Source organism: Rhinopithecus roxellana, chromosome 17 (genome assembly GCF_007565055.1).
Source record: "Rhinopithecus roxellana isolate Shanxi Qingling chromosome 17, ASM756505v1, whole genome shotgun sequence".
Taxonomy (NCBI): domain Eukaryota; kingdom Metazoa; phylum Chordata; class Mammalia; order Primates; family Cercopithecidae; genus Rhinopithecus; species Rhinopithecus roxellana.
This window is the reverse complement of record NC_044565.1, coordinates 5,476,795-5,490,820: the sequence shown is the minus strand read 5'-3', so window position 1 is coordinate 5,490,820 and position 14,026 is coordinate 5,476,795. Positions and strand designations below refer to the sequence as shown.

Sequence of the window (14,026 nt, the reverse complement as noted above, 5' to 3'; positions counted from 1 at the left end):
ACAGTTCAAACCCCACCATGTGCTGGTGCTGTGCAACCCCGGGAAAGTTGCTGGACCTCTCTCAGTCACCTGTGAGGTGGACGTGATGACACTGACCACCTCAGGGCTGCAGAAGGGCCATCCAGCCACGGCAGGCACCCGGGAGTGAACAGAGGACGACCAAACCACAGGAACCCCGCCCACTCGAGCCCCCACGGACCCCTCACCTTTGCACCCAGGGGGCAGTAGCCTTTGAGGAAGTCGCTGCAGACCTCAGCCTTGCGGGACACGTACACGTGGCTGTAGGGACAGTTGCTGTTGCTGCAGATGCCCTTCAGGAAGTAGGAGCACACCGGCATCTGCGGGGAGGGCCAGCAGTGAGGGCCAGCAGGCGGCCACCCTCCAGGGCCCACAGATGGTGGCTTGGGGACCCTCCTACGGCCCCGCTCGAGAGAGAAATGGACACGACGGCACCAGCAGGCAGGAAGGGCAGCCACCAGGACCCGCAGGGCAGGGAGGCTGCTGCTCAGAAGTGGGCCCCGGCCTTCCCAGGTGAGCCACACCCCTGGCCTCACTCTGTCCAGAGGAGGCATGGAGCAGCCCTGTGGCTCAGCCTCAGGGGCACCCTCCTCTGAGTCCCTCACCTGTTCTGAGCCTGCCCACCGTCCAGGGCAAGATGGCAGCCAGGGCTCCCAACCACTAGCCTGTGGTCAGGGCTACCCTTGGAGCCTCTCAGGCCATGGGGACCAGTGTCTAGGTGGGAAGACAAGCCACAGGCCAGCACCCAACAGAGGGCTCTCCAGGCACCTGACCTGTGGGCCACAGGCAGTGTCCCTGGGCTCTAGGTGGGCAGGAGCCACCTGAAAGCAGGCCTGGCGTGGCACTGGCTGCAGGCCAGCACTGTGGAGGCCGAGGCTGTCAGCAGGAGGGGTCCAGCAGCGTCCTCCTCCCCAGCACAGGGCCGCTGGCCACAGTCAGTGCTTGTTATCACCACTGGGCTGGGAGAGGGAAGCAACGCAACTTTCCTCCCATTTGGGGGAACCTCAGGCCTGAGGAGCAATGGCTGGGCTAGGGCCACCCAGGGAGGGAAGCAGGGGGTCTCTTGCCGTCTCCAGGAGACATCTCCCTGCCCCTTGTGGGCCACCACGGGCTCCTCCTGGGCTGCCTGGGTGTCCAGAACAAAGATGTCACCGTCTGGTCTCAGCATGGAGCCCCCACAGAGCCCCTGCCAGCACCCCGGGGTCTCCAGCCTTGCCCCAGGCTATTCCCACTCCCCTCCCAGGGCCTTGCTCCCTCCTGGGTCAGACTACCCTCCCGGCTCCCACTACCCCCGTCCCCCTCCCCTTTCCAGCCTGCTCAGAGCTGCTGGGGCCTGAGGAGCCCTGGGGGATCTGGGCAGATCCAGAGGCTTTAAAAAGTCACTTTTCTGGGGCAAGGTTGGGGATGGGAGAGGAACTTGTCTAAGGCCAAGGAGGGAAGAAGGGGTCCAGAGCCAGCGGCCAGGGCTGAGAGGGAGGGAGGGAAAAGGCAAAGAAACAAAGGGTGATTTAACGAGCGGGAGTTTATTTCTAATTGTCTTTTAACTGCAGCCGCAGAGGGGAGAGGGGCTGGGGGCCCGTTTGGGGCTGGTGGTGGTGGGCTGTAGACAATTCCCTTAATGTGGTTTTTGATATAGAGCCCAAATTAGCTCTAATAAAAAGGGATGATAAAGCCAACTCTACAGCAAACGGAGCTCCTCCTGGCTGTCAGAGCGGGGCTGTTATCAAGAGGAAACTGCATTCTCATTTCAATTAACCTTGTTTGCACCCCGCCACGTCCACACAAATAACAATAACATTAATTCAGGGCACTGGTGCGGGGCGTCCACATTAGACAGCTTGGAATGTGCTCCGGCTTTGGAGCTGGGAGCTAATGAACCCAAAACTCGACGTGAATTTCCAAATTGCTCACAACAGAGTTCCGAAGCTCTATTAGGGAGAAAAACGCTGATTCTTTTCAAGTTCCTCAAGGGGAAAAGCTGTTGCGGCAGCAGCACCCCTGCCCAACACCGCCTCCCTCACCCGAGGCAGCCCTCACTCCACTCGCATGCTGTGGCCACACCGTGGCTGAGTCCAGGGCACAAGAGCTCCACGTGTCTCCGCCAGCACTGACCCCTGACCCCAGCCCCGGGGCTGACCCCTGACCCCAGCCCCAGCACTGACCCCTGACCCCAGCCCCGGGGCGCTCTTGCTTCTTCCCAGCAGGGGCCCACCTTGGCTCCAAGCAAGTCTGTGGGGTTTTAGGCGGGGACAACGCATGCGCCAGGAGTCCAGCTGTTTCCCCTCCAGCCCTCCCTCCTGCCTTCTGCCCAGGCAGCCTCCCCACCCAGCCCCTCACATACAGCTTCCCCGCTCCTGCCAACCTCAGTCTGAAGAGACCCTGAGGCCTCAGCCCTGGGTCTACAGGGGCACCTGTGGGACCGCCTTCCCCCAGGCATGTGTAAGGGGGGCCTGGGGATCTGGTAAGGCCTGGTGCTGTCAGGAGAAGGGAAAAGAGACCCCTGTGCATGGTGAGCGGGGACCCTATCAGTGCTGCTTTCCTGGGAAGAGGTAGCCCAGCTGCAAAACCTACAGTGGGGTAGAGGCGGTACAGCAGACTTTAAGGACGCCAGGGCAGGGATCTGCATGTCCCAAGCCCAGGGAAAGCTGTGGGCACCATCTGCCCAGAGGCCAGGCGGCCGAGGCCCCAGAGAAAGGTGCATGGGAACAGGGCCACCAGCGCTACACTCACCTTCTCCTTGGACACATGGTGGGAGAAGGGGCAGGTCCCATCCGTTTTCTTGCAGGTGCCCCGGACAAACCTGCAGCACCAGGAGGAAAGGGTGTGAGGAAGGGCCAGCAGGGACCACGGGCAGGGCCCAGCACAGAACCTCCCCCAGGCGAGGGCAGGAGGGCACCTGGTGCACACGGCCACCTTCTCAGGGTCGTGGATGTAAGGGCAGCGCTCGCCACGGTTGCACCTGCCGAAGCGGTTATAGTACATGCAGTACTCCTTCCTCTTCTCCCTCCGCTGCCGTGCCTGCCGGATGATGGCCAGGCGCTGCACGGCCCGGCTGCAGACAGGGAGAGAGGTGTGTGAGCCCGAAGGCAAGTAGGGAGCCCCACCCACTGCCCAGCCCGAAGGCAGTACCTGGCCAGGGAACGGCTACAGCTGCCTGCAGGATCCAGCCGGCCTGCTGGGGAGAGAGGCACGGGTCATAGCAGGCCACAGCCTTGCCTGCAGGCCCTTTCCCTGCTAACCCCCTTAGTCAAGGCCCTCAGGGGTCCCAGCCCTCGGCTCAGGCAAAGCCTCCCTCCAGGAAACTGCCCAGAGCTCCCCTCCCCACAGTGACGCCCTGGGCCCTGCCAGGCCCCTCTGGGGACACAGCACCTGAGAGTGGGGAGCTGCTGGGCCCTGTGTCTGGCTCTTCTCCAGGGCAGGGTCCAGGAAGGGTTCCTGTCCCTGCCCTCAGAGCCAGCAAAGCCAGGCAGCACCCTCGGAGGGCCTGGACACGTGGGCCAGAGCCGCCCACCTGTCCCTGCGGCCTCCCTGGTCAGGCTCCCCAGGGCCACACTCTGCTGGCCGGAACCCCCCTGCTGGCTTCCTCATGTCCCTGGGTGCCCATCCTGGGCCGAGGCAGTGACTGGCCAATGGACACTGCTCCTGGCTCTCTCCTCAGCCCCTGCCACCCAGGAAGCTGCCCTGTAAACAGAACAGCTGCTAACAGCAGCACCTCCCTCTGCCAGAGCCTGGGCTGGGGCTTATGGGGGACCTGCAGGGTCACTTAGACCAGGGCGTGAATATGGCCCATGGGGCACACATGGTCTGGCCTTTTAGGAGCAAGAACGGTTTCTGATTTTTAGAGGACTGTAAAACTAAAGAAATGCAGCAGAGAAGGTGTGGGGACACAGCCCGCTCGGCGGAGGCGTCTGCCCAGCTGCCCACTGCAGCTGTGGGCTCCTGGGGGAAGGGCACCTGTCCCTGAGGCCCTGGGCTGGCCCTAGCAGATCCCGGCTAGTGCCTGTTACTCTAAATTTTAGAGGTGCCTCATCAGATACTCCTCAAAACCCTGAGCATAAGGACCACCCCAGCCTTTCTGAAACTGCACACCATGGCCTGAGAGGGCGGCGGTGGCAGGAAGGGAATGGACTTTGGGACTGCACATGGCCGAGTGCTGTGAGGCCTCAGAGCCAAGGGGATGAGGCGGGGAGGGGGTGCTACCTGGAGGAGGAGGGTCTGCTCCAGTGACACAGCCCTGCCTGCCTTCTACAGACAGAGGTCACCCAGGATCATGGGGTGGGCAGGGCAGGGCGAGCCTGCTGAGGGCGGCTTTCCTGGGTTCCTCAAATACGCGCATAATCCTGCCCAGACCAGATCCAATTTCCTCCAGGGCAAATGCTGAAATGGACACTGCAGTTAAGAGGCAGAGGTGACATCACTCAGAAATTCTGGGGACCTGAGGTGGCGACAAAGCCATTCTGCTTTAAAAAGGGATGTCCCAAAGCTGCCCAGCCCCAAATAGCCAGCCCTGCCCCACTCTGAGCACTGGAGAGCAGCCTCGTCCTCACTCCCCAGATGGCCCAGCAGCCGCAGGCTCCCACCTGAGGACCCAAGCCTACTGCCCCTTTGCACCCTCAGGCTGGAGCCCCCCACACTCCTCGCTTTGTGCTTTGTATCCAGCCCAGTGCTCCCTGGCTGGGGTCAATGGTGCTGCTGCCCTTCGCCCTCAGGGGCCCTGCCTACTGTCCCCACTCTCAGACCATCTCAAGTTTCAAAAGGGCAGCTCCAGAGCTGAGTGGCAAGTGAGCCCTGCGGGTGCAGAAGCAGGAGCTAGTAATGGTGCCTGGGGGCAGGAAAGGAGGCACCGAGGAAAGTAGAAACCTGCAGGGTGTGGGGAGGCCAAGGGCAAAGGGAGGGTGACGAGGGTCTTGGTGCAGGGGGGACCAATGTGGGGGGGGAGCTCAGGGCAGCCCCTGTTCTCAGGCTGGGACCCTTCGTCCCCGGGTGGGCAGCAGGGTCCTGTCCAGGCAGCACGGGCATGTCCTCGCACCTGCCAGACTGTGTGGTGAGGGACGCGGCAATGCGGCGGCCTGTCGGCACTGCTGGTTCCCAGGCTCTCGCCCAGGCTGCCGGTAACACTGTGACGCCATCTGCTCCCAGCCAGGGACATGCCGGCATCACATGCCCACCTGGCACATGACAGGGTGCAGCGGGGGGGGGGGGATACTTCCCTTTCCACTTTGTGCTATTTAAAAAACATGCCAGTGTGTCGGCCAGGCACGGTGGCTCATCCCTGTAATCCCAGCACTTTGGGAGGCCGAGGCAGGCAGATCACCTGAGGTCCAGAGTTCGAAACCAGCCATGACCAACATGGAGAAATCCCATCTCTACTGAAAATACAAAATTAGCTGGGTGTGGTGGCACATGTCTGTAATCCCAGCTGCTCCGCAGGCTGAGGCAGGAGAATGGCTTGAACCCGGGAGGCGGAGGTTGCTGTGAGCCGAGATCGCGCCATCGCACTCCAGCCTGGGCTACAAGAGCAAAACTCCGTCTCAAAAAAAAAAAAAGTCCCAGTGTGAGGCTCACGACAGGAGTTCTGACAAGAACAAGAGGCACTTTTTCAAATGCTTTGCAGTGTTAAAAAATGCACATAAAATAGCTGGCTGGAAAAGAGGCAGGGGCTGCCTGAGAGGTGCTAAAAAGTTCAACTGAATAACCCCCAGCAACTCAACAGCAGAAGGCGCCGTGCATTCCAGAGAACTTTCACTTCCCCAGGATCTTCCCAGAATAGACTCGGCTCCCGCCAGCCCCACCCCTTGCTCGGTGCCCCAGTGCCGGCTCTGGGCCAGGCTCCTCTGGGCACCGCTGGATGTCAGGCCCTGTAAGGCAAGCGGGGTGGGGGCCCTGCAGTCAGAGGTTCCTCAGCACCTCCAGTCCCTGCTCCAGCCAGCACCCACTGGACAGCTGCTGCCTGGCCCAAGGGACAATATCCATGATGAGCGGTACACGCAGGCAGCCCCAATTCCCAGGCCAGCCCTCTCCCAGGAAGTCAGGCAGGGCCGCGCCAAGCCCTGGTCTGCATATAGCATGCCCACCAGGCCCTCCAGGGCACGTCCATCTGGTACATGGAAACTGCACCCTTGGGAGAAGGCGGCCAGCAGCAGAGGGCACCCCAGGAGAGGCAATGTGGGGCGGGGGCTCTCAGACAGGGCCTTTGTCACCCCAGGGAGGGAGGGCAGGTGACGAGCAGGGGAGGTGCAGAGGCCGGACGTGCCAGGAACACACAGCAGCTGGCCCGCAGCAGGGAGGGCCACAACCACAGGTGCCTGGGGGCTTGGGGGACACAGAACAAGCCAAGGCCAGCCCTGTGGCCAGAGTCTGGGGCCTCTGCCCCATCACAGGGACCGTCAGGCTCTTGGTGGCCATATATGGGCCATGTTCATTGGGGGCCTACACAGGAGTATGTGGGGAGGGGCCCTGGAGCTCAGCCCTTCAGGTGGCAGGTGGGCTGGGAAGGGAGGGCTCGGCTTCACGGAGTGCGGAAGCTGGGGGTTGAAGCCACACTGTCCTCTGCCGTCATGGGCCCAGAGCCTAGGGGGCTCAGCCAGGACAACCACCCCCACCCCTTCCAAGAGGCTGCACTTTCTTGTTGAAGTCAAATTTCTGCTGACACCAGGGGAGCAAATTTATTTCTTTAATTATTATTCCTCTTAAGTGGGCTGGTCAGCGGTATCCCACAGCTGGGAGCCATCTACCTTCCTCATGGCGAGGCGGGGCTGGTGGGGGCCCAGGCAGCTGGAGCTGTGGCCTTGGCTGTCAACCCAAAGGGCAGGTGCGGCCTCACTGGGCTCTGCAGAGCCCCAGGACTGCCACAGTCGCCACCAAGGCTGGCCAGCAGGACACCAGAGGCCGCAGCCCTACTTGATGGAAGGGGGGGCCTCCCCAGGGGCAGGGGTGGGAGGAAGGAGGCCCCAGGACCCCTGCCTGCCACCGGCCTCTGTGCACCAGACCCTCCTTGCTTGTGTTGCTGAGGCCGAATGAGGGAGCTCTGGGTTGCTGCTGGTGCACGGGGTGAGATGCGCCCCAGAAGGGCTGGGGGAACCAGACTGGCTCTCTGATGGCTCTGGGGCAAGGGAAAGGACAGCAGAGGCAGGGGCCAGTCAGCAAAGGTGGCCAGGATAGACTGTTCGCAGTGTGGTGATGTCAGGGGCTCTGCGCTCGCCGGGGCTCTGCCATGTGTGTAAATGGCAAGGCAAGCTTCTGCGGAGCTCAGCACTTGGCACCGAGGGGGAGACACAGGAGTGTCGCAGCCTCCCAGGGAGGAGTGTGGCAGCCCCTCCCTCCCCTCCCCACTGCTGAGCAGGCCAGGGCTATACACTCCTTCTCCTCAAAGCTCAGACCCTGGGCCATTCGGTGGTGGGCACCGTGTCTGAAGGGGCCACGTGCAAACCTGCTGCCTGCCACAGGCATCTCATGGACGCTGAGGGATGGGAGGAGCCGGGGTGGCAGGTGCACCTCCCTCAACAGGCCCACCCAGCCCAATACAAGTGGGCCACAGGATCCCGGCGACCCAAGGACCCCGGTGCAGGGAGACAGACCCAAGCCACAAGCCCCTCCATGGGTCCCACAGATGCACGGTACGGGGAGAGTCCCAAGGACACACCGTGACCTGGGGTGAAGAGGTGGGGCCAGCCTCGGCACTGTGCAGGGAGTGGGATGCAGCTGCTGTAGTGGGGGCCATTCCCTGAGTGGGTGGGTCCCTGGGATGGACTCTGGCTCTGGAAAGCGCAGCAAGCATCCCCTCCCTGGCTCCGGCTTCCGCAGAGCAGGGCAGGGCCTGCAGACTGACTGCCAGGAGCAGCCTCAGCCGCCTATCCTGGCCGCCCGGGGCTCTTGGGGACATCGGTACATCATGGTCTCCATGGCTGCTGTCTTGGCCACTTAACCATCAACCTCAGTCAATGCTATTATCATGATTACCAGGAGCTTTCTGAATGGGGGTGCAGCGGTGCCAGGCAGACCCTGCCTGCCCCCAACCCATCTCATCTCCCTGCTGGCTGTGCACGGGGTCCTGCAGTGTCTCACACCGCTGCACGCTCCCGCCCAGGCCTCTGCATGGTCATCTAGGGATGCTCTTGCTGCTCCTGTCCCTTCTGAGCTTCTCTCAGTTTTCAGCTCATGAGAAAGGCCTCCCTGACCGCCTGACTGGACACGAGTCTAGGAATCTACGCCTGTGGGCCCTAGGAATCTTCACGTGTGTTCAGCCCACGCCTCCCCCTGCACTAGGGATGTCAGAGGCAGCATCCGTGGGAGGTGCAGGGCACCCTCCCACCCAGGCAGGCAGGTGAGGGCTCGGGGCACCCTTCCCTGGGCAGAGGGATCAGCTCGGATGCTCTGCCCACTGCCTTCAGGACCAGAGAGGAAAGCCAGTGCCAGGACTGTGCCTGCCGGGTCAGTGCTCTCAGGACAGTGCCAGCCAACGTGGGGCTTGGCCTCTGCCAAGGAGGCCCAGGGGGAAGATGGGACCACCCGGCATGAGCAGAGAGGCACCTCATGGCTTTGTCCCTGGGGGGTCAAGCACGACGTCCTCAGAGCGCCTGTTGCCGGCCCCGGGAGCTCCACTGCTCAGGCTCCCTGTTGGCCCACAAGGCTGGTAGTGGGTGGATGGCCGCGGGCACCTGGGACCTGCTGTGCCAGAGACTAGCCAGGGGCTTATACTTCACTGAGGGAATGACTGTTGGAGATGAGCCCGAGTTCCCTGCCCTCCATGATACAAACAGCTGTGTGTAGGGCCCCACATGCCACAAAGCTCCAGAGTCAGAGGGTCAGAGGTAACCAGAGAAGGCCCTGCTGGGTGACAGGAGGGCCTATCCCCCAACCCACGGCAGCATCCCCCAGGGGCGGAGCCTCACCAAGGCCCCCATGTTCTCAGCCAGCTCCTGCACTGAGCACCTGGGGTGTAGCAGAGATGAGGCCACACACACAAATCACACGGCCCAGTCCCTCAAGGTACGGGTGGGGAAGCGGAGGCACACACAGGAGTGACACAGTGCCCAGGAAGGGACCCAGGGCTTCTCACCAGATTCTCAGCAAGTGAGGACTTATTCCCGCCCAGTTCACCAGGCCCCCACAGCCCCAGCCACTAGCCTGCAGGCATGGTCAGGGGCACTGGCCAGACACAGTGTGGCTCAGAGCCCTGTGAAGCAGGTGCCAGGGCCCCCATGCTGCTCCCAGCGACCCTGCCCAGGAAACAGCCTGGAAGCCCCTGGAGCCCAGAGATGAACACTAGGAACACAGTCAGGCAGGGTGGCCAGTGAGGCTGGCTTCCAGGGAAGGACGCTTCCCGCCTCTCCTCTGACCCCCACAGACCCTGCCCTCGGAGTCCACCTCCTCCAGGGCTGAACCTGTTCTCCCTCTAGGCCCCAGGCAGGTCGGGGGGCCAGCAGGGCCCAGCCTCTGCAATCCCAACACCGCCTGCAATCTCCCCCACCCTTTTTTTTTTGATGGACAAGAAAGGGTAAAATTGGACTGAAACCAAAATATTTTTCTAGTTAATTTGTAGGATAAGCGAATCCAAAGCATTTCCTTCTCCTGAGCCTGTTTCCCTGGGCTGGGAGGGCGTGAGGTGGCGGCGCCGGCTGCCTCCAGACACAGTTGTCGAGGCGTCGCCAATGCGATTACGGGCACCGCGGCCCCAGGTGTGCGCTCGCCCGGGCGTGTTTACCGTACCTGGCCTCATCCTTTTTCCAAAAGCGAAACACAGTGCTTGTGAGCAACTCTCCCCTACCCCACAGAAAATCAGGGGCCACTCAGTCACACGAACCGGGCACCACTCCAGAGCCCTTCCCGGGGGATGCCAGAGAAAGGCCTCCTGGCACCCTCCATTCTCCGGCTGCCCTGTCAGTCTCACTAGGGATGGGTATGAAGGCGCTGGGTGTATGGAAGAGTGAAATTAACTCCCAGGCTGGGAGGTGACCCACTTGGGAAGTGCTTGTTTGGACTGGCTCCCCAGGAGCATGAGGCCCCTGACCTCCTCCCTGAGACAGGGGCGTGAGCCAAGGCCCAGAGTAGCCACAGCATGTTGGAGGTTGGGGGTCTGGCCTGCAGTGCCCACCACACACTGGCCGGACGGTGTCACCTCCCAGCGCCCCGCCCTCACCTCTCACCTGTGCGGAGAAGCGGCCTGCTGCCCGCATCGCCGGGCTGGCCGGAGGTCTTGGAGAGTTTGTTGGCAGATACTTTGTACAGGACCCCTCCGATGCAGCGGTACCCTTTGCTCCGCCACCGAGGGGAGCCCGGTTGGGCTTTCCCACCCCCGCTGGCAATTGGACGCAGGCGGTTCAGCACCAGGGACCTGCAGAGACAGGAAATGCCCATCAAACCTGGCCCCAGGACGAACGACAGCTCTGATGGTCAGTGCCAGAGGCCGAGCCCAGGCCTGGCCTCCCGAGGGGGACAGGGAGCAGCACCTGCGGCGGGCACACGCTCCAGCTGCGCTGACCCTGCGGCGGGCACACGCTCCAGCTGCGGTGACCCTGCGGCGGGCACACGCTCCAGCTGCGGTGACCCTGCGGCGGGCACACGCTCCAGCTGCGCTGACCCTGCGGCGGGCACACGCTCCAGCTGCGGTGACCCTGCGGCGGGCACACGCTCCAGCTGCGGTGACCCTGCGGCGGGCACACGCTCCAGCTGCGGTGACCCTGCGGCGGGCACACGCTCCAGCTGCGCTGACCACCGGCCACTGGCCCAGCTGCCAAGAGACTTCTGTCCCCCTCTGGCCCCCGACCCCCACCTCAGGGACACTTTGGCCGTCATCAGGGAACACTGACAAGGAATCCCAGGGAGTGGCGCCCCCGACCCCACCCACGAGGCTGGGAACTCCTGAGCCCCTAAGAGCCACGGTGAGGGAGCAGTGTCCTTCAGTGCACGCCTCTCCCGTGGACAAAACCACCCCGCCCTGGCCAACTGGCTGTGCACTGCGGGGTAAGGGTCCCTGGGGCTGCAGGGCAGAGGGGCTGCAGGTGTCCACGTGCTGGTGAGAAGCACACCTGGCCCTTGGTACCTGGGCTGAGGCTCCCTTGAGTCTGCTTCAAGGCTGGGGCTATTTCTACCAAAGCGGCCCCGGCACACACCACCCTAGCCTTCAGGACCACAGACATCATAGGGTCAGCTCCACCCTGTCCTGCCTCCCCTTCATCCACAGCTCAGAGAGCCCTGCACTGAGAGTGCACAGCGACAGCCTCACAGACCCCTGGCCAGGCAGGTTGAAGGATATGCAAGTCCAAGGGCTGAAGAGGCCGTGACAGCCCCTGGAGTTAGCTGAGCAGATGACCCTGGCTAGAGGAGGAGACCTAGGCCAACAGACCCTGAGCCCTGGCAGCCCCCACTCCTGCCAGATACTCCACAGCCTCCGGGAAGCCAAGGGGCAGAGTAAGACAGGAGGGGCCTGAGCTGCACTCCAGAGGCACCTCCCTGCAGCTGCCAGCCACACCCACAGCCCTGCGGACCCGCGGGCAAGCAGCCCCCAAAGTGGGGGTCTCAGGGCTTGACATAGGCCTCTGCAGGGCACGGGGATGCCAGGGTGCATTTCAGCAGTGATTAGCTCATGCAAATTGAGCTTCATTCCACATGGGCTCACATTCTGCTTAGGATGCCATGACCCCTGAGGTGGATACCGTGCCCCCAGCAAATCTGGGCAGCAAATGTGGGCAAGACGTTTTTGGGCAGCCATGGATACACAGGCGGCAAAGGGACCAGTCAAGTGGGAGGCGAGGGCGGGCAGCTCAGGCCTGGCACAGGGCTGTGCCCCTGCTCTACGCTCTCCATGCCACACCGGTCCCCATGGCCCTGCAGCTGCACAGGCCTCTGCTGTGGAATACCCGAGCCTCCCAACTCTCCCACAGCTGCAGGAGACCCTTTTCCAGCTGGTCTGGGCCAGGGTGGGGCGCCCCCTAGACTCAGACCTATAGCAAGCACGAAGGTGGGGCTCGCTTGTCTGGCTGGATGGGGCAGGTGAAGGGGGACGGCAGCATATCCGTCAAAGCTACCCACGAGGAGCCAACAGACCTGGTGGTACTGGGGACGGAGCAGCCCCGCTGTTGGGTTCAGCCGCCATCCCCACCGCTCAGCCCCACAACCCCTCCGGGCCTCGGTCCCTCTGCCTGCAAGCTGGGGTAATTCTCAGCAGCCGGGGGCCTCCAAGGGCCCATTAGAGAGAACGGGAGCAGAGAGAGCCTGGCGCCAGGGATTGGAGCTGCAGTGTAAGTACAAGCACTGCGGCCAGAGCACTTAACCCAGTTTCCTTTAATTAAAATTCTAGTTCACAAACACCAATCTTGGCGGGAAAGAGCCCACCAAGGGGCCTGGCAGTGCTGAGTGGTCTGCTGGCCCCACCTCCCACCCATCCTGTCTGCGCCCTGCACACTCCAGCTGCTCCCCAACCCCTGGCCGGGCACTGTCTGGACCAGAAGGGTGGAGGGTAGGCATCCTGCCGGCCAGATTCAGACCTCCAGGCTCTCATCAGATCCTGGGGTCCCGGTGCAGCCCTGGCCTCCGGGTGCCTGCAGGCCCAGCAGGTGCATGGCCCATACCTTCAGCTTATCCTGGCACAAGGCCTGAAGGGAGGGCCAGGCCAGGCAGAACCTCCTGCACCAGCCTCTCGGTTGGAGAACCCCGTCAGTCCCAGGGGCTCACAGGCAGGTTCTGACCTTCCACAGGAGCTACAGCCACCGTCTAGGGGACACTCAGCTTGACCCCAAATCCCACAGTCAGGCTGAGCCCAGGGCCCTGCACCAGCCCCACAGTACCCACAGGCCTGAGGAGTCTCACCGCCCACAGCCAGCTGCTCCTTCATACGCCAGCCCAGGGCTGGGGCAGCATTGGGAGGGTGAGGGGGCTGGTGGCCAGGGTGCACCCCCAACTGCAGCACCAGCCACTCACAGAGCCTCTTGGCCATCATACAACTGGGGCCAGAGCTAACTGTGGTCCTTGCCCCAGAAAGGCCGCTCAGGGCCAGCCTGGACTTGCTCCCAGGAGCCCCCAGCTCCCTGCCTCCCCACAGGCTCCAGTGAATAGATGGTAAGGCTGCACTCTCACGGGAAGCACCCACTCCTGCATGCTCGGCTCCACCCACAGCACAGGATGGGTTCAACGCCGGCCGCCACAAAGCAGGAGGCACATGCAGGCAGCAGAGCCAACTCAGCTCCGCCTGGGTCCAGCCAGGACACCCTGAGGGGATGGCTGGGAGGGAGGCCCAGAACCCAGGCACGCGAGGACTCATCTATGGTAGTGTCCCCCTGACTGAGGCTCACATGGGGACGGGCCACCACCCACTGACTGTGCAGCTCTCCAAAGGCACCTGGAGGGAGGGCGAGGCCCGGGCCTGCAGCACCTGCTCCCCTCCCCCAGGGGCAGCCACAGCTGGCCAGGCCCAGGGAAGGGCCGGTGGGGCAGAAGCAGCAGGGCCTCTGGGGGTCAGGAGGCACTGGAAGCTTCCAGGACCACCCCACCCACCAGGGCTGCCCCTCAGCTCTATCTCAGGAGCTTGGTCTGGCCATGCCCCTGATCATTTTTTTTTTTATTTTTATTTTTTGAGACGGAGTTTCGCTCTTGTGACCCAGGCTAGAGTGCAATGGTGCGAACTCGGCTCACTGCAACCTCCGCCTCCTGGGTTCAAGAGATTCTCCTGCCTCAGCCTCCAGAGTGTCTGGGATTACAGGCGTGTGTCAACACGCCCGGCTAATTTTTGTATTTTTAGTAGAGACGGGGTTTCACCCCATTGGCCAAGCTGGTCTTGCACTCCTCACCTCAGGTGGCCCACCTGCCTTGGCCTCCCAAAGTGCTGAGACTACAGGTGTGAGCCACTGCGCCCAGCCGCCCCCGCTCATTCTTATGGATGAACACGAACAATTAGCTTGTCCCCTTCTCCTCCCTCCTAAAAAACACCAACGTTCGTGGATCTGGGTGGAATGGAGACGCCGCAGCCCCTGCCGAGCCGTCCCGGACTCTGTGCCCGCTCTTCATGCTTGGG

At 62.6% G+C, this 14,026-nt stretch overlaps 1 protein-coding gene across 2 annotated transcripts in view; it reads right to left on the bottom strand.

The window, feature by feature from the left end:
• Nucleotides 1-14,026, bottom strand: part of ZC3H3 (zinc finger CCCH-type containing 3) — a 102,675-nt gene that overhangs the window by 31,026 nt on the left and 57,623 nt on the right. The window contains exons 5-9 of one of the 2 annotated variants that reach the window (XM_030921559.1): nt 10,164-10,351; nt 3,148-3,193; nt 2,915-3,070; nt 2,749-2,818; nt 207-338 (exon numbers count right to left, since the gene is read on the bottom strand). In XM_030921559.1, the coding sequence (XP_030777419.1) occupies nt 207-338; nt 2,749-2,818; nt 2,915-3,070; nt 3,148-3,193; nt 10,164-10,351 (592 nt within the window). The remainder of the gene's footprint in view (nt 1-206; nt 339-2,748; nt 2,819-2,914; nt 3,071-3,147; nt 3,194-10,163; nt 10,352-14,026) is intronic. The other variant, XM_010385504.2, reaches the window with a different exon arrangement.